Below are 22,049 nucleotides of genomic sequence, written 5' to 3'. Positions count from 1 at the left end.
GGATGATATGGATACTTCTGCTATGTTTAGATAGATAACCTTTGTATAGAGAGGAAGCCTCTGGACTTTTCTGTGAAATATTAACATACCTCTGTCATTATAGACAGATAACTTTTATACAAAAGGTTTACCCAAAACTCTCTGAAGGCACACAGGTCTTTTGAAATGATTCTGCCTGTGTCAGGTGCCTAAATAGAAGCGTAATAAAAAATAAATTTAAAAGAAAAAAAAAAAAAGGGAGAAAAGAAAAAAGAGGCATGGTTTATAACTAGGGTTTTAGTGATACCAGCAGTGCAGTACTGCAACCATCTCAACAACAGCACAAGAATCAAGAAGAGTTAAAAACAGCATTTCCCATGAATCTGGAAATCACCAGAACTACATAAGACCAACCACAATGACTGCAATAATAATCTGAGACCAAAAGCAACAACGAGAAGAATGTACCAAAAACAATCTGAATTAAGACTGTATATCATAATTGCTTAATGATTGTATGATCAGAAAAATATGTTTATATGGACTTATATGTTATCCCACCAGTTTGATATAATTCTATACACCTAGAGGAAAAAATCAAAATTGATTATAGCACAAAATACATTTTCATTTTAGGTTATAAAAACAAAAGAGGGGAATTCAGGTATTATGTTGCAAGAAAGAAGGGTTGAAGCATGTTGTATTCTCAAATTTTCATTTTATATGTGATTTTAAATGTGATGAAACAAAATGTATAGAGGATATAAGAATTATGGACGTTTTAGCTAGGAGAAATTTGAAAGAAAAAGAAACAGCATTAGGCCGAAGTGAGTATCACTAGGACTCAGTACCTCTCCTTAGCAAAAACAAAGCAGCATAAGATCATTTTACTAGGATGAGCAAAAAATGCTATGATGTGTAATTTTATATTGGGCAAAGCAATGAAGCTCTTTTGCTCTTTCTGTTTGCCTGCAAGTCTTCTGTCTGTAAAGCTAGAGCCTGGCCAGATCTACCTTTACAGATTAGAGAAATCTTGCTACCAAACAATTGATGATTTTTGACCATCTTAGAAAAGTAAAGATGTAACATACCTTTAAAGCAGGTTGTACAAGATAGTGAAGATTAGGTTTGCTGTGTTTTGCTTTATGTCTGGCTACTGCCTCTCCTGATAAGCCTTTTTCTACTTGCCTTATGGGATAGCCTTTGGATAAGTGGCCAGTCCCATCATCCTTTTTATGTGATTATGTAGCTTTCTTAAAACAATCATTTATGCTTTTGTTATTTTACTTTTTATTACTTCTGTTGCCTTGTATATTGCAATGATGCTTGCTTGATCGTTCTCATAAGAAGGTTCTTGTTGTGCAACAGAAAGGGGGAAATGATGCACTGATTTTAGGGAATAATCTCAAGCAATGGTCAGCTGATAGAAGGAAAAGTTTTTACTCTTGTGGGCCACAAACCCTGTGAGCAAACTGCAATTATGTAGAAGAGAAAAAAGTATTTAGCTAATTACCTACGGCCTTTGTGCCTCAGGAAGGCACGAAGCTACCTGATAACGAGTGCGAGTTAGCATTGCAAGAGAGCCTTCTGTCTGCTCTCTGAACTTAGATAAGAGATACTTGACCATTTGCCATTTGTTTAACATCTGTCTGAGACTTGCTTAGGAATGTGTGTTCCCTTGCATTTCCTCGGCAGCCAACCACAATTCTGTAACTGTCAAGAGCACATCTAATTACCAATTACAAGTAGCCTTCTGATCTGTTAGCCTATATAAAGAAATGACTTGGTACAATAAAGTAGACACTTTGCTTGCATCAAGCGTCGTCTCCATCTCTCAATCGCGGTAACTTGGTATTCCAATCATTCTATCATGAAATGGAGACTGGAGTGAAATATGAAATTCCTGTTGTAGCAAGAAATTTATTTGTAAATTTAAGAGAAAATATTGCTAAAGCTCTAAATGTCACCAACTGTTACATATGTGGACGAACCAACACGGGAGAAAGATAGCCAGGGGAATTGATGAAGCGAGTATCTCTAACCCTGAAATATGGAAAGAAAAGAATGAAAATAGGACACAACAATGGGTACTGCAAACAAGCACTAGAGGGCAGACTTGTTGGCAAAATTCAGAACCTGGAAAGATGGTAGCACATTTATGCCACAAGAAGGGGTCACCAACGATCAATATGATCCACGAAATCCAACTTTATTGTTCCACACTTCCTTATTTATAGCCTTATCCTATACATAGTTAATTCTATTCCAATTTAACATACACTATTGGTTACTTTCTAAAAGGGTTACATCATTGTTTGCACTACTCTATGGAATTTCCTAATTGCTCTTTTTCCCAGCTCTTGTCCACTTCTTATCTTGTTTGCCTTCCTTCTCAGGGGCAGCTTGACTTCAGCATACCAAGCATCAGAACTTTTCCACAACTCCTACCCCATTGCTACATAAATAACAGAAAGCCCTTCAAGGCCGAACTGGCACAGATGTTCAAAACAGTTTCCCAACACATTTAGTATGTGAAGGAGGCTATGGATGGATTATTACCACCCAAAACTGGACTAAATGGGGAAATCTGTTGCCTATCCTTCATAAACTGAGAGGCCCAGAACTGGACACAGGACTCAAGGTGTGGCCTAACCAGCGCAGAGTACAGGGGCACAATGACGTCCCTGCTCCTGCTGGCCACACTATTCCAAATAAAGGCCAGGATGCCCTTGGCCTTCTTGGCCACCTGGGCACACTGCTGGCTCATGTTTAGGCAGCTGTCAATCAGCACGCCCAGGTCCCTTTCTGCCTGGCTGCTCTCAGCCACTCTGTCTCCAGCCTGTAGCACTGCATGGGATTATTGTGGCCGAATTGCAGCACCCAGGACTTGGATTTGTTGAATGTCATCTTGTTGGACTCTGCCCATCTGTCCATCCTGGCAAGGTCCCTCTGCAGAGCCCTTCTGCCCTCTAACAGATCAACTCCAGCTCCCAACTTGCTGTCATCTGCAAATTTACTGATGATGGACTCAATCCCCTCCTCCAGATCATCAATAAAGATATTAAACAGGATGGGGGCCAGCACTGATCCCTGAGGGACGCCACTGGTGCCTGGCTGCCAGCTGGATGTGGCACCATTCACCACCATTCTCTGGGCTCAGCCTCCAGCCAGGTCCTAACCCAGCTCAGAGAGCTGCTGTCCAAGCCAGGGGCTGACAGCTTGGCCAGCAGTTTGCTGTGGGGGACGGTGTCAAAGGCCTTGCTGAAGTCCAGGTAGACCACATCCACAGCCTGCCCCACATCCACCAGGCAGTCACCTGGGCATAGAAGGAGATCAGATTGGAGAGGCAGGATCTGCCCTTCCTGAATCCACAGGATTCAGGCTGGACCTGAGCCCTTGGCTGTCCTCCAGGTGTGCAGTGATTGCCCCCCAAGATGATCTGCTCCATCATTTTCCCTGGCACTGAGGTCAGGCTGACAGGCCTGGAGTTTCCAGGTTCCTCCATCTGACCCTTCTTGTGGATGGGAACCACCTTGGCCAGTTTCAGTCATCTGGGACCTCTCCAGTGAGCCAGGACTGGAGGAAAATGATGGAGAGCAGCTTGGCAGCTCATCTGCCAGCTCTCTTAGCACCATAGGATGGATCCCATCTGGTCCCATGGACTTGTGGGGATCCAAGTGGCTCAGCAGGTCCCCAACTAATTCCTCATGGATTTCCAGGGCATTGCACTGCTCCTCGACCCCATGACCCAGCTCAGGAGGCCACTCGTCCTGAACTCCTGCCTTGCTGTTAAACATTGAGGCAAAGAAGGTGTTCAGGACCTCAGCCTTTTCCTCATCTTCAGTCACGGTGTTCCCCTCCAGGCCCAATAAGGAGTGCAGCTTCTTCTTGCCCTCTTTTTAGCATTAATGTGTTTATAAACATGCTTTTTATTATCTTTCACAGCAGTGTTCAGCTTGAGTTCCAACTGGGCCTTTGCCTCTCTAATTTTTCTCCTATATGTTATAACAACATCCTTAAATGTATCAGGAGAGGCCTTCCCCTCCTTCCAAAGGTGATACAGCCTCTTTTTTCCCCTTAATTCCTCCAGGAGCTCCTTGCTCACCCAGGCCCAGAGCCTTCCCCTCGGCTCATGTTCCCCTGTTCCTGTGCCTTCAAGAGCTCCTGTTTGAAGTAGCTCCAAACATCCTGGACCCCTTGGTTCTTAAGGGCTGCTGCCCAGGGCACTTTCCGAATAAGATGCTTGAACAAGCTGAAGTTTGCCCTCTGGCAGTCCAAGGTGAAGGTTCTGTTGGTGCTCCTCCCTATCTCCCTGCATATTGAAAACTCCACTAGCTCATGATCACTGCACCCTAGGCAGCCTCCCACCATCACATCTCCCACCAGACCTTCTCTATTGGAGGGCAGCAGGTCAAGCAGAGCCTGATCCCTGGTAGGCTCACTTAACAGCTGCAGCAGGAAGCTGTCCTCCATGCGCTCCAGGAATCTTCTGGACTGCCTCCTCTCTGCTGAGTTAAGTCCTGGCTGGTTAAAGTCATCTACAAGGACAAGATCTGATGATCTTGAGAGAAGCTCCAGTTGCTTGTAGAATATTTCATCTGCCTCCTCATCCTGGTTGGGCGGTCTATAACAGACTCCAACCAGGATGTCAGTTTTGTTAGGCCTCCCTCTGATTTTAACCCACATGCTCTCAATCCTTTCATTCGCCACCTCAAGCTCTGTGGCATCGAGTGACTCCGTAATATACAGAGCCACCCCTCCTCCTCTTCTCCCTTGCCTGTCTCTCCTAAAGAGCCTGTAAGCCCCCAGTGTAGTACTCCAATCATGTGTGTTATCCCACCATGTTTCTGAAATGGCAACTATATCATAGTCATCCTGGTAGATCAGGACTTCCAGTTCTTCTTGCTTGTTACCCATGCTGCGTGTGTTCGTGTACCTGCACTGCAACTGGGCTGCTGATTTCTCAACTCTAATTTGTATCCCACTCTCTCCTCTCCAGAGAGACTGGTTTCCTCACGCACCCCCTTCAGACCTAGTTGAAAGCCCTCCTAACGAGCCCTGCCAACTCTAGTGCTAGTACCCTCTTGCCCTTTCTAGATAATGTCACCCCATCAGGACCCAGCAGGTCAGGTGCAGTAAAAGTTGCCCCAGATCAAAGAACCCAAAATTCCGCTGCTGGCACCATCCCCTGAGCCAACTGATGGCATGGCTTCTCCTGTTCCTCTCAGTGTACTGCAGGAAGGTCAGACTGGATGAACTTTGGAGGTCCCTTCTGGCCTGGACCATTCCATGATTCTAAGGCAGAGAGAGGCTCCAGGCAGGCAGGGTGCCCAGGCCAACTGGATGCCATAAGGACCCTGAACCACCTCCTCAGAACTGACTGCATCTGGGGCTCTGGAAGTGGAAGTGAGCAGTGCCTCAGCGCTCACCAGCTCCAATCCTCACACAGCCTGGGTCGGGCCCCAGCAGCTTTGTGTTCAAGCTCAGCTGGGTTTCCTGCCGCTGTGCAGCAGCACAGAAGTAGTGGGCAGAGTCCTTGGGGTGCAGGGCCCGCAGGGACAGGGATGACTCAGTCTGGGAATTGTCCCGGGACACCGTAGCTCGACCCGCAAGGGACTTTCCGAATCGAATGATTGAGGAATCAGCGCTAATAACGGACACCCAGTGGAGCTGGCCACCAGCTGTCTGACGGTACCACCGAACTGCACGAATCTCAAACCTGTGGAAGCCGTGCCCGCGGCAGCGCAGGGTGACCGAATCCCCAGATGCTCGCAGCCCTCCGCCAGTCTCCACCAGCCACGGCTGCGCACACACCGCTGCGGACGGAGAGCACTGGCAGCCGGCTGGGTGTGACCAAGGCCCGAGGCCGTTCCCCTGCCGCCCCGGCCAAGAGCCCCCAGCCCGGCACAGCCACAGCCGCCGCCTGCTTCCGTGCCAGCCAAGCCCCACGCCCGGGGCAGTGCTCTGCCTTGCCTGCCCTGCCCTGCCCTGCCCGCGATGGAGCCGCGCCTGGCCCTGGCCCTCGGACCAAGCGCCCAAAGCCGCCCTGGCCCTCTGCCTCCTGGCCCAGTGCCGGCCTCGCTGCCCGCCCCGTCCGGCTCTCACCTGCCAGCCCCGTGGCCACGGACAAGGCCAGGAGCCACGGACCCAGCCCGGGCGACATTGGCAGCTGCACAAAGACCTGCTCTTGATCGCCCCAGACAACCCTGCCCCAGCCCGTTCGAGGCAGAAGTGCGAGGGTGGGGAGGGGACGAGGGGGAGGGGACGTGGGAAGGGGTCGGCAGCGCGCCCGGCCCCGGCGCACCAAGGCAGCCCTGGGCTGTCAGCGTGCACCGAGCGCTGTCCTGCCTTGTGCCCTGCCGAGCGCTGCACTAACACAGGCTGACAGAGGTCTCTGCTGCCATCCAGAGGGACCGCGACAGGCACTCCAGCCTGTGGCTCTGGCAGGAACCTCCTGCAGGGCACAATGGGGAGAGCAAAGGTCTGCACCTGTGGAGGAGCAGCCCCACGCACCTGACCAGGCTGGGGCTGCTCAGCTGGAGAGCATCAGCTTGGAAAAGAACCTGAGCATTCTGGTGGGCAACCAGGAACCTGTTGCAAAGAGCCTTCATGGTATCTTGGGTGCTCTTGACAAAGAACTGGCAGCAGGTCAGGGAGGTGCTCCTTCCCCTCAGCACTGGAGAGCCCACACCTTAGGCACAGAGGTTGTAATGAGAAAATTGTTGGAATTGCCAGGGCACCTTTGTGTATCTTTTCCTGTCATTCCTGCTAGGATACAAGAAAGGATCCTTCAGATCCCATGTGGTGATGCCCAGCACACTTCAGTTACAGTCCTGGTGGGAAAAACTTTTGGAGACAGGACCTTTGTGGCTGTGGGAAGCTTCTGGGTCTGTTCCATGGAGAGAACAGGTGAAGCTGAACCCTGCCTGAACTTTGGTTGGCTGAGCCAAATTGCCCTTTGGCACCCAGTGCTACCAAACTGTGAGCACACCTCCAGGGAACTCCATCAGTCATCATCCTCATCATCTTCATCATCACCATCATCATTATCTTTTGTCTTAGTATTTATCAACTTCACAGATTCACAGCTTGCACTGGGTTAGAAGAGACCCTCAAAGGTTATCTTGTCTAACCCCTCTGCAGTCAGCAGGGACAACTCCAGCTAGAGCAGGTTGCCCAGGGACACATCAAGTCTGTCCTTGAATGTCTTCAGGGACAGGACCTCAACCACGTCCCTGGGCAACCTGTTTCAGTATTTTACCACTCTTATTGTAAAGTACTTCCTCCTGATGTCCAACCTAAATCTGCCCTGCTCCAGTTTCAAACCATTGCCCTTCGTCCTGTTATCGCAGGGCCATCTGAACAGTCCCATCCATCCTAGGATACTGAGAGAGCTGGCAGATGAGCTGCCAAGGCTTTCTCCATCATTTTTCAGCAGTCCTGGCTCACTGGAGAGGTCCCAGAAGACTGGAAGCTGCCAACATGGTGCCAATCCACAAGAAGGGCCAGTTGGATGAGCCAGGGAATTATAGGCCTGTCAGCCTGACCTCAGTGCCAGGCAAGATTATGGAACTGGTCATCTTGAGTGCAATCACACAGCACTTACAGGATGGCCAACCCAGCCAGCATGGATTTAGGAAGGGCAGGTCCTGCTTCACCAACCTGATCTCCTTCTATGATCAGGTGACTGCCTGGTGGATGCGGGGCAGGCTGTGGATGTAGTCTACCTGGACTTCAGCAAAGCCTCTGACACCGTCCCCCACAGCAAACTCCTGGCCAAGCTGTCAGCCCATGGCTTGGATGGGAGCACACTGCGATGGGTTAGGAACTGGCTGGAGGCTGAGCCCAGAGAATGGTGGTCAATGGTGCCACAGCCAGCTGGCAGCCAGGCACCAGTGGTGTGCCCCAGGGATCAGTGCTGGGCCCCATGCTCTTTAACATCTTTATTGATGATCTGGATGAGGGCATTGAGTCCATCATCAGTAAATTTGCTGACGACACCAAGCTGGGGGCAGGAGTTGATCTGCTGGAGGGCAGAGAGGCTCTGCAGAGGGACCTCGACAGGCTGGACAGATGGGCAGAGGCCAAGGGCATGAGATTGAACACATCCAAGTGCCAGGTTCTGCACATTGGCCACAACAACCCCAGGCAGAGCTACAGGCTGGAGTCAGAGTAGCTGGAGAGCAGCCAGGTGGAGAGGGACCTGGGGGTGCTGGTCGATGGTAGGCTGAACATGAGCCTGCAGTGTGCCCAGGCAGCCAGGAGGGCCAATGGCATCCTGGCCTGCATCAAGAACAGTGTGGCCAGCAGGAGCAGGGAGGTCATTCTGCCCCTGTACACTGCACTGGTTAGGCCGCACCTCGAGTACTGTGTCCAGTTCTGGGCCCCTCAGTTTAGGAAGGATGTTGAGCTGCTGGAAGGTGTCCAGAGAAGGGCAACAAAGCTGGGGAGGGGTCTGGAGCATAGCCCTATGAGGAGGGACTGAGGGAGCTGGGGTTGCTTAGCCTGGAGAAGAGGAAATACAGGGAAGACCTTATTGGTCTCTACAACCTTGGGGTCAGGGAGCAGTGTAATGCCCTTGAAATCCATGAGGAATTAGTTGGGGACCTGCTGAGCCACTTGGACACTCACAAGTCCATGGGACCGGATGGGATCCATCCTATGGTGCTGAGAGAGCTGGCAGATGAGCTGCTGTGACCATTTGAGGCTGTGCCTTTAAGAAAGGGACAGTGTTGGGAACACTCTGGCTGAATGTTTTGGTTCCAGAATGAAAACACTCAGATATTCTAAATGAATTTCATTGGTAGATTGGCAGAATGGAGCTTTAAGTTGTAGGGCAGTTGGAATTTTTCTGAGTTCCAGCCTGTTCTGCCTTTCCAGCCTGTCTGCTTCTCACCAAACTAGCTGGAGCTGACCTTGAGATAAGCAAAAGTAATCCCTGCATGTGCTTTTGAAGCCTAACAACATCTCTTTTCCTTAATAACTGCCTTTCTCTCTCTCTCTAACCCCTTTTTGGGAAAAAAGGGAGGTAGGGGAGGAGAGAGGGGGTTACAGGGAGGGAAACCCTCCTCTTCTCGAGGAGGGAATTTTGTTGTGTTATTTTTCTTTGCTGTATATTTCTGTATCTATATTGTAAATACTGTATATACTGTGTTATACATAACCTGCATTCCATATATGCTTGGAAATACAGCTTTGCTTCTCTGACTGGGTTAGCTGTGGTTTCTTTCTCTGTGGGGGAGGGAGAGCTAGGTCCTCTCTCGATCCACCACAGCTGCCAAGCCGCTCTCCATCATTTTCCACCAGTCCTGGCTCACTGGAGAGGTCCCAGATGACTGAAACTGGCCAAGGTGGTCCCCATCCACAAGAAAGGACGGATGGAGGAACCCGGAAACTCCAGGCCTGGCAGCCTGACCTCAGTGCCAGGGAAAGTGATGGAGCAGATTATCCTGGCAGCAATAACTGCACACCTGAAGGATGGCCAAGGGCTCAGGTCCAGCCAACATGGATTTAGGAAGGGCAGGTCCTGCCTCTCCAACCTGATCTCCTTCTATGATCAGGTGACTGCCTGGTGGACGTGGGGAGGCCTGTGGATGTGGTCTACCTGGACTTCAGGCTCAGGGGTGACCTCATTGCCCTCTACAACTACCTGAAGGGAGGTTGTAGCCAGGAGTGGGTTGGTCTCTTCTCCCAGGCAACCAGCACCAGGACAAGGGGACACTGTCTTAAGCTGCACCAGGGGAGGTTTAGGCTGGAGGTGAGAGAAAGTTTTTCACTGAGTGAGTCATTCGTCATTGGGATGTGCTGCCCAGGGAGGTGGTGGAGTCACCGAGCCTGGAGGTGTTTAAGAGGAGATTGGATGTGGCACTTGGTGCCATGCTCTAGTCATGAGGTCTGTGGTGGTACTCGATGATCCTCGAGGTCTCTTCCAACCTTAGTGATACTGTAACTACCTGAAGGGAGGTTGTAGACAGGCAGAGGTTGGTCTCTTCTCCCAGGCAACCAGCACCAGAACAAGAGGACACAGTCTCAAACTGTGCCAGGGGAGGTTTAGGCTGGAGGTTAGGAGGAAGTGCTACACAGAGTGATTGCCCATTGGAATGGGCTGCCCAAGGAGGTGGTGGAGTCACCATCACTGGAGGTGTTCAGGAGGAGACTTGACAGGGTTCTTGGTGCCATGGTTTGGTTGATTAGGTGGTGTAGGATGATAGGTTGGACACAATGATCTTGAAGGCCTCTTCCAACCTGGTCTATTCTATTCTATTCTATTCTATTCTATTCTATTCTATTCTATTCTATTCTATTCTATTCCCCCTTCAGATATTGAAATGCATCTATAAGGCCTCCCTGGAGCGTTCTCCAGGCTGAACAATTCTTTCAGCCAGAGTGTCTTCATAGCAGATTTCTCCATCCCTCTGATGATCTTGGTGGCCCTCCCCTGGACCTGCTCCAGCAGGTCTATGTCCCCCTTGTGGTGGGCATCCCATAGCTGGACACAGTACTCCAGTACTTACTCAGCTTTATCGATCATCATTATTTGATCATCCCATGGCAGTGTATACCTGTAAAAGGTACCCCCTCTTATCTCATGGTCTGTTGATCTCTTTGATATTCCTTTGTTTTACTACACTTTCTTCAGCATTTCTCTTTATTAGTATTTTCCAGAGGAGATGACTTTATGCTAAGGAGGGTGTGGAAGGATCTCATTTAACCATCTGGTTAAGAAGGATACCCTGCCCAGTGCTGAGGCATCGAGGTAAAAGATGCTTTTCTGCTCCTTGGTTGCTCTGCAAAGAACAAGATGAGGACCTGTGGTCCATTGGGTAGTTGTGTCAAGGGCTAGGGCTGGCCAGGAGCAAAGCAGAGACATGTCTGTCCTAGCTCCTTCCACAGCTGGGTCAGAATCTCAGCCAGCAGTGTCCCCCCAGCAGTACTGGGTTCTGCAGCCTTACTTTCTGGAGAAACCAAGACCAGGTAGGGATTATTGCTGCACCTGGAGCTCCTGTCCAAGCATGTTGATCCTTTTCTTGAGTGGTGCTGGTTTCTGTGTGTTTCAGTTTGAGCTGGGTGCCCCCCTGGTGTGTTCACTTCCTGTGTCCAGAAGTCCAGCCCAGAGGGATGGACACAGGAAATTGTGTGTATTTCCTACCATGATTCTTTGCACCACTATAAGATCCAGTGCGGGGTCTAGCACTCTCTCTTTTCTTCCTCCTCCGCCAGCCGGTAACTGGGGGAGATGTCTCCTGGCTTTGGGCCTGGCTAGGCCCAAGGCCACGGGGGGATGGGCAGTCTCAGACCTGGCCAGCTGAGACTAGCCCAGCAGAGGGAGGGGGAAGAAGGAGCCCTGAGGGTCTCGGGTGTACCCTCAGGTGGGAATGGGATGCCTCTGGGTTTGCTTTGGGATCTTTCTTTGTCACTGCGCTTTGGGTTCTCTGTAACCTTCACTGCTTTCTATTTATTCTTTCATCACTTTTGCAATCCATTTGTCTGAGTGTTTTATTCCTGCCCGTGGTGGGGAGAGGGGGCTGCCTCAACCCAGCACACTGTGTGAGGAAATGAGGAAAGCTGAATGTCTCAGCTCATCTGCAGACAGACTCACAGCCCTGCATTTCTACATCCCTGGTCTGAATACTTCTGCATAGATGGGATCTTTGGGAAAATAGGGAGCAGTTGGACTGGCAGGTACTGGAAAGGTTGATGTAAGAAGGAGAGGATCATTTCAAGTTTGAAAGGAAGGTTGAAAGCTGAAGAGCCTCAGCCCTCATGTGCTCTTCTTGGCAATGCAGATTTTGCACGAGTGGAAGTGGGGCTTAGCTTGACGTGGTGTCTTAGAGCACAGTAGTAAGTGGCAGTGTCCTGGAGCTGCTATTTCTAAGGGGGCTGATTTATTTCTGTAGACCACCACAGTGAAGTTGCCATCACGGAACTTTGCATTGCCTGAAGTACTATAACCATGCAGGAGAAATTTCCAGGCTTTCCCTGGCAGCTGTCGGTACCAAAGAAACTCAAAGTGCTGATACTGTCCTCAGAGCTGTACTGGCAGGGCAGAACCACTCTCTGTCCAACTGCGGCAGCCACCTCGGAGAGGAATTGCTTCTGGGGTCACTTCCAACAAAACCTGCAACACAGGCAGAAATGTCTTAGGAGCAGCTTGCTTCCTTCTCTCCCTTGTTCTGTTTAAAGCTGTCACTGTCCCAAACCCTTCTGCCTTTCCAAAGAAAAGGAAAATCCAGGTAGCTACTTCCACCCTCTGCATTTCTCCCTGACCTCATCAGCACAGCCCAGTCCTCTCCATAGCCTACTAAAATCTGTGGAGGACCAAAGGAAGTGCATGGGATACACCCAGCTGATTGGATTAGCAGGACACAAGCTGGCACAGCCACGGTCAAAATCATTTTCCCCACCTCCAGAATCCGTCCCTCAGGAGACTCTCAGCACACAACAGAACCAGACACTTCCAGCAGCTCAGTGAAATGGCTGCACCCTGCAGACGGTGCCAGCACGTGTGACACAGTCATGCCTCTGGGGTGGGAAGGCCCACTCACAGTTTGCTTTTGATTGTCTTCACATCAGAGAGCAGACAGCTTCAGTGCCTGTCCCCTGGGTTTCCCTCTCCCTTTGTAAAGTTTGCTGTGCAAGACAACCTCTCTCTCATGCTCAGGAGTGTAACTGCCTTTGTGTGCTCCTCAGAGGTGGGAGGGCTTTTGGAAGCACAGCAGCTCCTCACAGCATTGGGGTTCTGGCAAACAGCTGTCATGTTCTTTTCAAAGGGTTTTCAAGTGTCTCTTAGTTCAGCCTCTGTTATTTGGAAGCAGCTGTTCAGTATTTCTCCACACATGAGGACTCCAAGACAGGAGGAGGAAGCTGGTAAAGGAGCCTTGCCCAGAGACTTGGGTGCTGGCACAAGTAGTTGCTGCAGGGGAACCTGCTGGAGTGCCCTGTGCCAGCCTGTGCTGCACACTGCTGGGTGTTATGGCAGAAATAAGCTTCCACCATGTAAGGAGATGATGTATGATTAGTTTTTGGTATTACACAAAATAAAAGGCACCACAGCATGGGAGCAAACCAAAAGCTCTTTCAGGATGGGAGAATCCATCTGGGTCTGTACAGTGTTGCATGAGTCCAGGGTTCCCAGCACCTGGAGGGGGCTCTAAGCTTTACTCATTGGCTATATTCCTATTTTTATTCTGTCTTACTAAAACAATTTGATTACACTCTGAGATCTGGAAAGGACTCTGCACCATATCTCTCCCCATTCCCCCCTCCCTGGTTCAGAAGAGCAGGAGGCAAACCAGGCAAACAGTGTCTTCCTGGAGCAGTGTTAGGCAGGCTAGGGTCAGACCCAGAAGATGGCCACTCCTGCCAGCAGGACCACAGGAAGACTCAAAGGTGCAACCCAGACTGGTGTAATTTACTTGATTCCTCCAGCATGTGAACTGAGTCCTCTGCCCACTCTGGGGTGCTTTGCTCCTGAAATGCTTGGGCCTCTCATCCTGTCACAAAAAAGATGCCCTCACTGAGAACATGCCTGTGGTGGGTTGAAAGGAAAGGCCCAGCTTTCCCTCCCCTACTAAGAAGAAGTAAGGAAAAAAAACCCCACGACTGGCCCAGCTGGTGTAGCGAAGGGAATGCTGCATTTACAAAGCAATGCCCAGCAGGGAAATTATGTACACAAATACACAGAATGTTACAATATATACAGAAATATACAGCAAAGAAACACAATCAGAAACCAGACCCCCAACAGAGGGGGCTTCCCCCTGTGCCCCCTTCACCCCCCTACCTCCCTTCTTCCCCAAAGAGGGTAGAGAAGAGAAAAAAGGGAGTTAGCAAGGCAGACAGAGGTCTAGGTACAGGGGGGTTAGTATCTCTTATCTGTTATTTGGCCAGAAGCCCAGAAGCAGTCCAGCTAGAAGGGAGGGCGATGGAAAAGAAACGAAAGTTCCAGCTGCTCTGGGTCTCAAGATCTCACTCCCCCAAAAATTCACCAATGAAATTCATTTAGAATACAGAATATTTATAAACATTTAGCCAGAGTGCCCCTTCCTTAAAGGCACAGCCTCAAACGGTCACAATGCCTGGCATGAAACAGTGAACAAAAAGACATCAACTCAGGAAGCCAGAACACAGCCCTCAGCATTAGCTGGGATCAAGATGAGCTTGTCAGAAAACAATGAGCTGTAGAAGGGATGTGTCTGGCAGCCTGGGGCAAGAAGGGCCCAGGACAAAATCCAGCCCAGCTCCTCACTCTCTCATCCATTTCTCTTGCCTCCTTCTCCTTGAGCCCCACATGAGGCTGAAGCTCCTTCTCCTTCTCTTCTGTCTCAAAAGGAGTTGTCATGTCAATGAACCTCTTAGCTGATACCAGCTTTGTCCTGTGCCAGATATTGGGGGCTGCTTGTGGGAGAGGGAGAATGTTAGATATGGAGGGAGGCTGGAACTGTACTGAGATGGCTTCTGGCCACAGGGGCTAAGCAGTAGTTGCATAAGAGCTGGTAGCACTTTTTGGACCCTGGCAGGATGAGGCCAAGAAATTCTCCATACGTCTCTGCACAGCCTTCAGTTCTCAGCCCTGCATGTGCCTTGGTATTGGTTACAGGCTACTCCTCACACATCCCAACATCCCTCTCTCCCAGGGGCATCTTCACTCTTAGGACAGGTTCTGCCACGAGCAGTGCAACCCTTTCATCCCTGCAGCCCAGTCCCGCTGGCCAGAAGTTGCCATGCGCTCCACCGCTGTGGTCGAGCGCCCTCTCGTGGTGGTGACCCTGCACGGCCCCACTCTCAGCCCCATCTCCCAGAATGCCTTTGTGGGCTCCACACAATCTGGGCTTAGAGTGGGAGCTCTTAAATACCCCGGTACTGTGTGTGTTGAGTGATGCTGCAGCTGGGTTTATTCTAGCAAAAAAACCCAAACCATCCTTGGCATCCAGGACTCCAGGATTCAGCTGATAACAAACTTAGCAGAAGCTTTCTCAATTTCATTTCTCTCACAAGCAGATCCTCAAATCATTCATCACAACCATATTTATTCTACTAGGTGGGAAAAATGGTTATCACAAAGACACCCAGGCAAGCCCTCCCCAAATCTGATTAAAGGATATTCCCAGAACACTTCCTGATATGGCAGCTGGCATCAGCTAACACCACAGAATATCCTCAGGCATTACAGACAATGAGTGCTCAGCATCCTTCAGTCAGGCAGTGGTTGGCAGTGAGCCAGCAGACTGGCACCAGAGAAGGTGAAAGGGAGACAGGAGTTTCTCTGAGATGCAACAGCTTGAAAGGCTCCAGACCCCAACGGCAGTGGAGAAGCAGACAAGGGTCCCCTGCTGGTATTAAAGTAAGTGCAAACTCTGGAGAAGCTGGAGACTTCTGGCAGCAAGCAGAAGGTTCATGCCCCACTAAGAGCTTACAGCTACAAACCAGGTTCACAGCCCTCAAAGAGGAACCAAATGAACCAGGTGAATTTTCTCCTCAACCTGGTGGCTGAGCTAAAGGATGAAGTATCAAGGCTCAGGACTATATGGGAATGTGAAAGGGAGTTAGACATATGTGGAAGCAGGCTTTGCAGACCTCCCCTCTTGAGGGAGGCATCCCCAGAAACAGGGAGGGAGGGATACAAGTCCCTGTTAGAGGAAGCAAGGGGAATCCATCCAATCCATCCCAGCCCTCTGCCCCTCTCCCATTGCCCTTACACAGTAAGTATGAGGCCCTGCAAGCCAAGGGCAGTGGGGATGAGAGGGCTGAAGAGGAACCATCTAAGGAGATGCCTAAGGCAAAGCAGTCCCCACCAACCATAAGGACCAGCACCACAAAGAAAAGGAGAAGGGTTTTAGTTGTTGGGGACTCTCTCCTGAGGGGAACAGAGGGACCCATATGTCATCCCGACCCATCCCATAGGGAAGTGTGCTGCCTACCTGGGGCATGGAAAAGGGACATCACCTGAAGACTCCCAAAGCTAATCCAGCCTCTGACCCATTGCTGGTGATCCAAGCTGGAAGTGATGAAATTGATAAGAAGGGCACCAAGATGCTCAAAAAGGAATTCAAAGCCCTTGGACAATTGATTGATGGGGCAGGAGCTCAAGCAGTGCTCTGCTCAGTTCCCTCAGTGGCAGGGGAGTACACTGAGAGGAACAGGAGAAGCCATGCCATCAGTTGGCTCAGGGGATGGTGCCAGCAGCGGAATTTTGGGTTCTTTGATCTGGGGCAACTTTTACTGCACCTGACCTGCTGGGTCCTGATGGGGTGACATTATCTAGAAAGGGCAAGAGGGTACTAGCACTAGAGTTGGCAGGGCTCTTTAGGAGGGCTTTCAACTAGGTCTGAAGTGGGTGGGTGAGGAAACCAGTCTCTCTGGAGAGGAGAGAGTGGGATACAAATTAGGGTTGAGAAATCAGCAGCCCAGTTGCAGTGCAGGTGCACCAACACACGCAGCATGGGTAACAAGCAAGAAGAACTGGAGGTCTTGGATTTACCAAGTGATGTTCGACCACGCTGATATCCAGCTATGATGAAATGACTTGGGAGACAATAGAAGAGTGGTGGATACAATCAGCCTTGATTTCAGTATAGTTTTCTGCACAGGATCATTACAGAGAAGCTGTTGCTGATCAGGCTGGATAAGCAGGCAGTGGATTGAAAACTGCCTGAACAGTGTTCAGCCAGGGGGGTCATGATCCATGGAACAAAGACTAGTTGGGCACCTGTCACCATCCAATGGTGGATAATTTGGCAGAAGTTCAACCCCCTTTCTTTCCAGCTTGTCCTCAGATACCAGAGGGGCCGGGCGTGGCTGAGCTTAACTTCTGAGTGATGCTTAATTGGATCTTTTATGGTGACTTGCTTAACATTCTTGGGAACTGAATTAACAGAGCCAAGTGCCAAACCACTTTATTTAACAGGCAACAGGTAGAGGTACCAGGATGGTCTGATCTGTGGAGTCACTGCGCCATGATAGCACAACCAGGAATAGTGCCAACAGGAACAGCAGGCTGGAGCAGTGAGCAGGAGTAGCACAGGAGCAGCACAGGAGCAGTGCCAGCAGTGAGCAGAAAGGGCAGCCCAGAAACAGCAAGCAGGAATGGCAGCCCTCACAGATGATGATGGCAGTGGTGGCCCCACAGCATATCACAGAATCATTAACAGTCTGGTTGGAAGGGACCTCCAAAGCTCATCCAGTCCAACCCCCTCTGCAGTCAGCAGAGACATCCCCAGCTAGATCAGGCTGCCCAGAACCCTGTCAAGCCTGACCTTGAATATTTCCAGGGATGCAGCTTCAACTACCTCCCTGGGCAACCTGTTGCAGTGTTCCACCACCCTCATGGTAGAGAATTTGTTCCTAACATCCAATCTAAAGCTGCTCTTCTCTGATTTCAAACCATTGTCCCTGGGCCTGTCACTGCAGGCCTTTGCAAACAGTCTCTCTCAATCCTTCTTGTAGCTCCTTTCACATGCTGGAAGGTCACTATTAAAGTCTCTTTGGAGCCTTCCCTTCCCCAGGCTGAACACTCTCAGCTCCCTCAGCCTGTAGTAGAGGTGTTCCAATCCCTCGATTGTTTTCATGGCCTCCTCTGGACCTGCTCCATCAGGTCCAGGTCCTTCCTGTGTTGAGGGCTCCAGAGATGGACGCACTGCAGATGAGACCTCACCAGAGTGAAGTGGCAGAATCTTCTCTCTGTCTCCACTGGCAATGCTGCTTTGGATGCAGCCCAAGTTGCCCATTGGCCTTCTGTGCTGCAAGCTCACCCTGCCTGCTCCTGTCCAGCATCTCCCCCACCAGCACCCCCAAGTCCTTTTCCTCAGGGCTGCTTTCTCTGACCTCATCTCTCAGCCTATATTGACAGTGAGGATTGTTCCAGCCCAGGTGCAGGATCCTGCACTTGCTCTTGTTGAACCTCATGAGGTTCACCTGGGCACCACCTCTGCAGCTTGTCCAGGTCCCTCTGGATGCCATCCTGTCCCTCTGGCACATGGACAGCACCACTCAGCTTGGTGCCATCTGCACACTGCTGATGGTGCCCTCAATCCCAGTCAGTATCATTGATAAAAATATTAAACAGCACAGGTCCCAGTATGGACCCCCGAGGGGGGTGCCCCAGCATATCCCCAGCAGCCTGAGCCCAGCAGATCTCTCTGGCAGCCACCACACAGTGAGGTCTATTGTAAGTTCACACTACGGCTGATAACAGGCATGTCCCCCAGCTCAGCTGTGGAACACAGGCCTGGTGCTGCTGCTAGGGACTCTCCTGGGTCCTAAAGTCCATCAGTAGACACCAGGTGGAGGTGCAGGAGCAGGAGCAGGGTACTAGGGCCAGCCTCCCTATATTGGCTTCAGATGAACCTCTTCCTGAAGGGCAGCCAGAGGCACGAAACCTCTGTGGCTCAAATTGTTCTCCCAGCAATGCTGATACAAATTTATAAATATTTTTCAGTCCCTTACACCCCTTGATGCTATCTGCTTTCAACACAGAACTGCTCTGGGTTGGAGAGAATCCACCAAAGGGGCAGAAAGAGGATGGATAAGCTGGAGCACCTCTCCTATGAGGAAAGGCTGGGAGAGCTGGGACTGTTCAGCACAGAGAAGGGAGGGCTGGGGTGGATCTTATTAACAGAATAAATACCTGAAGGAAATGTGTGGTAGATTGAACCTGGCTACATGCCAGGTGCCCACCAAGCTGGAGGTCAGAACCCTCCTCAGCTGGAGTGAGGAGAGAAAAGATAATGAAAGGTTGATGGGTGGAGAGGAGACAGGGAGCCCTGGCACAAGTTGCCCAGAGAAACTGGGGATTGTTCCTCCTTGAAGTTATTCCAAAGGCTGCAGAGCCACCTGCTTGGGAAGCTGACCACAAGTGAACAAAGGAGCAAGGTGGGAACAAGGAAAAGCAAGGGAAAGACTTGGCTCATGTGCTCCCAGGGAAGCCCCTGGGGGACCAGACCAGGGTTGCAGGGCCTCTTCCTTTCAACAGGGCCACAGGAAACCCCAACCAGGACAAAATTGCTTTCCTGCATTGGATTCACTTGAGGTGAGGCTTTTGCTGGCACTGACACATTCCTGCCATGGACATCCTGGGGTGTCTCAGTCCCAGCACAAAAAAGAAGCCTCCATGAAGGAATGGGTTGGGCATGAGGCAGGAAATGAAAAGGCAGCGTTGGGAAAGCAAGCATCCAGCCCATGCCATGAGCTGGGATGTTTCCTCTTCATCATCAGCACCTTCACAAATGGCCACTCCAGAGCCATTCAAGTTTTCCACAGCCCAGCCTCTGCCTCCACCTGGATCCCTTTTTTGTGTCATTGCCTCAGGTTGCTGTGTAAGAAAGGCATTGGCTTGGGTGCTGGGGGATGAGGTGGGGACACAAGTGGCCAATTCATCATTCCCAGAGGAAGGAGAGAGTAGGGAACACAGCAGTGAGGCCCTTACAGGCACTGTCCCTTGGAGCTGAGGGAGACATCCCTGGCTCCTGCACAGGCAGTGGGGATCAAACCTGAAAAAGATTTTCTCATGGTTTCAGTAGCTCTGTGCTGGAAGAAAGAAGCAGCCCAAGAGCTTCTGCTCATTATCTCTCCACCTGTACTTGCAATGGAGGCCATGGCCATCACCCAAGGACAAGGACAGCAAGGGCAGGACTCCCACACACCGCCAGAAGCAGAGCCATGCATAGGGGAATCAGAGCCAGCTGAGCTCCCTGGCACTGGTCTCACTGAAATCATGAAGCAGTCTCCATCCTTTTGAACTCTCCAGCAGCTGAGTGCTGGGCTGCAGAGGCAGGAGGGGAACAGCCAGCCATGCTCAGGCACTCCCAGAGTTGTTAAAATGATTTAGACTAGGGACCTAAAGTGGGGTGGAAACATCCTTGCTGGAGCTGGAGTTGTGAGCAGAGGAGCATGAGCTTTGGAGGGCCAGTAAAAAGGCCTCAGGAGACAGGAGCTTCATTGTGGTGCCTCTTCCCTGGACACATCTGCAGCAGGCTGGGGCCATCACCATTCAGCTGGAGATAGGCTTCTTCTGTTGCTCTGTGGTGCTCATGGAGTGAGCAATGCAGTGTCCCTGCCATGAGCAGCACATGTCCTCGGGCTGGGGGACACAGAGGGACACTCACTCACAGGCTCATGCATACCCCTGTGGATTCTCCACAACTCTGTGCCTCCACCTGCACCCACACAAAGCTGTCTGCTTCTAAGTGCACACAAGAGAACAAAGAGAGGAGCACCATGAGCCATGGACTCTGCTGAAGACCCTTGAGACTGGGCAGTGTTACACAGGATGGGGTCAGAGCAGGACAAGGCACAGACAAAAAAGTGAGCTGAGGACACACAACAGCACTTCAAACAGTCCCAACAGAGAGACCCAGGCTGACATCACTGCTCTGATCCGGACCCCTCCAGCACCTGAAATGAGTCTTCTGCCTGCACTCCTGCAGTCCTGCCCTGGAAATCCTGGATCCTTTGCACCCAGTGCTCAGAAGAAGCCTTCACTGGGGTGTGGGCCTGGCACAGACATGGAGATGAAAAGGCAGAAGTGCAGGAAATGAAAGCACAGCCATGTCCTTAGCTGTGATGCTTTGCATTCAAGATGAGCTTCTGCAAAGATTGTTACCTCTGCCAAGGTGCCTCTGGTCCTGCAGCAATGAGGGGCAGGTATAAAAGGCAGCCCAGGTCCTGCTCTCTCATCCACTTCTCCTGCCTCCTTCTCCTTGGCAGCCAGGTGAGTCTGGAGCCCCTTCTGCTCCTCTTCCAAAAGGAGATCTCCCCTCGGAGCAGCTCTCAGCTGCTACTGCCTCTGTTCTCTCCTGATGGTTGAGTCTTCTTGTGCGGAGAGAGGGAAGCAGGAGAAGGTCTGCTTAGGGAGAGGCTGGGAGGTGGCTGAGGCAGCTTGTGGTGTCTGAACTGAGGGAGGGGAGAGCCTCCCTGGGCCAGGCTGCTCTTCACAGGGTGACAAAGGCCCTGTGGCTGCTGCGCAGCTTCCAGCTCCCCACTGAGTCTTGGCCTTGGCTCCTTTGTGATAGTGTCACCAGGCTGCTCCTCACCCAGCTGCCTTCTCTGCTGCCTCCCTGCCCTCTCTCCCAGGTGCACCTCCAGTCTCCAGCCATGTCCTGCTACAGCCAGTGCCTGCCCTGCCGGCCCTGCGGCCCTACCCCGCTGGCCAACAGCTGCAATGAGCCCTGTGTCAGGCAGTGCCAGAGCTCCACTGTGGCCATTGAGCCTCCTGCTGTGCTGCTGACCCTGCCCAGCCCCATCCTCAGCTCCTTCTCACAGAACACCCTTGTGGGCTCCTCCAGCTCCACTGCTGTTGGCAGCATCCTCAGCTGTGAGGGAGTGCCTATCAGCTCTGGCTGATGTGACCTCTCTGGCATCTCCAGCCACTCCTATGGCAGAAGGTACCTGCGCTGACAGAGCTGCTGGGGAAGCCCCAGGGACACAGCTCCAGGAGCTCAGAAGATGCTGCTGGCCCAAGGATGGACTCCCTGCGGCACAGCTGCTGGGCTTCACCTTTCCCTTTCCTTGTTTGCTTTGCTGCCCCTTGGCAGCACAGTCCCCAGCTTGGAGGGGACCATCTCTCTCCTCTTCCTCTCTGAGGCAGGCAGACAGACATCATGCAGGGACTTCTCCATGGCCCTGGACCAGAGAACTTTGAGGGCTTTAGGGCATTCCTGCACTGCTATACTCCATTTGCAGTGACTTTGTTTTTCTCTTTTGACTCATTAAAGTTCTGCTGTATTCAAGCCTGGCCTCTGTGTGGTCCTTTCCTGTCTGGACACTCCCCAAGCTGTCAAAGGAGAAGGGTTTTTCTGTGGGGTAAAAGGCACTGAGGGCACAAGGAGACTCTTCTCCATTCTCAGAGGAATAGGTGGTTGGGACACTCTGCAGTGGTTCCTCTGTGGGCCCCATGCCTGGTAGCTGAAGAGGACATCCCTGGCTGCTCTGCTTTGCTGCCAGGGACTATCAGATCTTGTCAAGGAGGTCCTGAGGTCTCAGCAGCAGCATGAGCTGTTCCTCTTGCTGTGGCAGGAGCTGTGCTGGGCTGGCAGGGGTGGCTCTGGGGCTCTACAGGATGATTTGCTCTGCAG

The 22,049-nt window shown here is 51.2% G+C and overlaps 1 protein-coding gene across 1 annotated transcript in view; it reads right to left on the bottom strand.

Moving 5' to 3' along the window:
* LOC128898994 (M1-specific T cell receptor alpha chain-like) overlaps positions 1-22,049 on the bottom strand; it is a 176,387-nt gene that overhangs the window by 122,275 nt on the left and 32,063 nt on the right. Inside the window, exon 3 of the mRNA XM_054176878.1 lies at positions 15,095-15,109. Coding sequence (XP_054032853.1) covers positions 15,095-15,109 — 15 coding nt within the window. The remainder of the gene's footprint in view (positions 1-15,094; positions 15,110-22,049) is intronic.

The sequence above is a fragment of the Dryobates pubescens genome, chromosome 36 (assembly GCF_014839835.1).
Source record: "Dryobates pubescens isolate bDryPub1 chromosome 36, bDryPub1.pri, whole genome shotgun sequence".
Lineage (NCBI taxonomy): Eukaryota > Metazoa > Chordata > Aves > Piciformes > Picidae > Dryobates > Dryobates pubescens.
The sequence above is the reverse complement of the archived record's forward strand: the minus strand, read 5'-3'. Positions and strand labels throughout refer to the sequence as shown.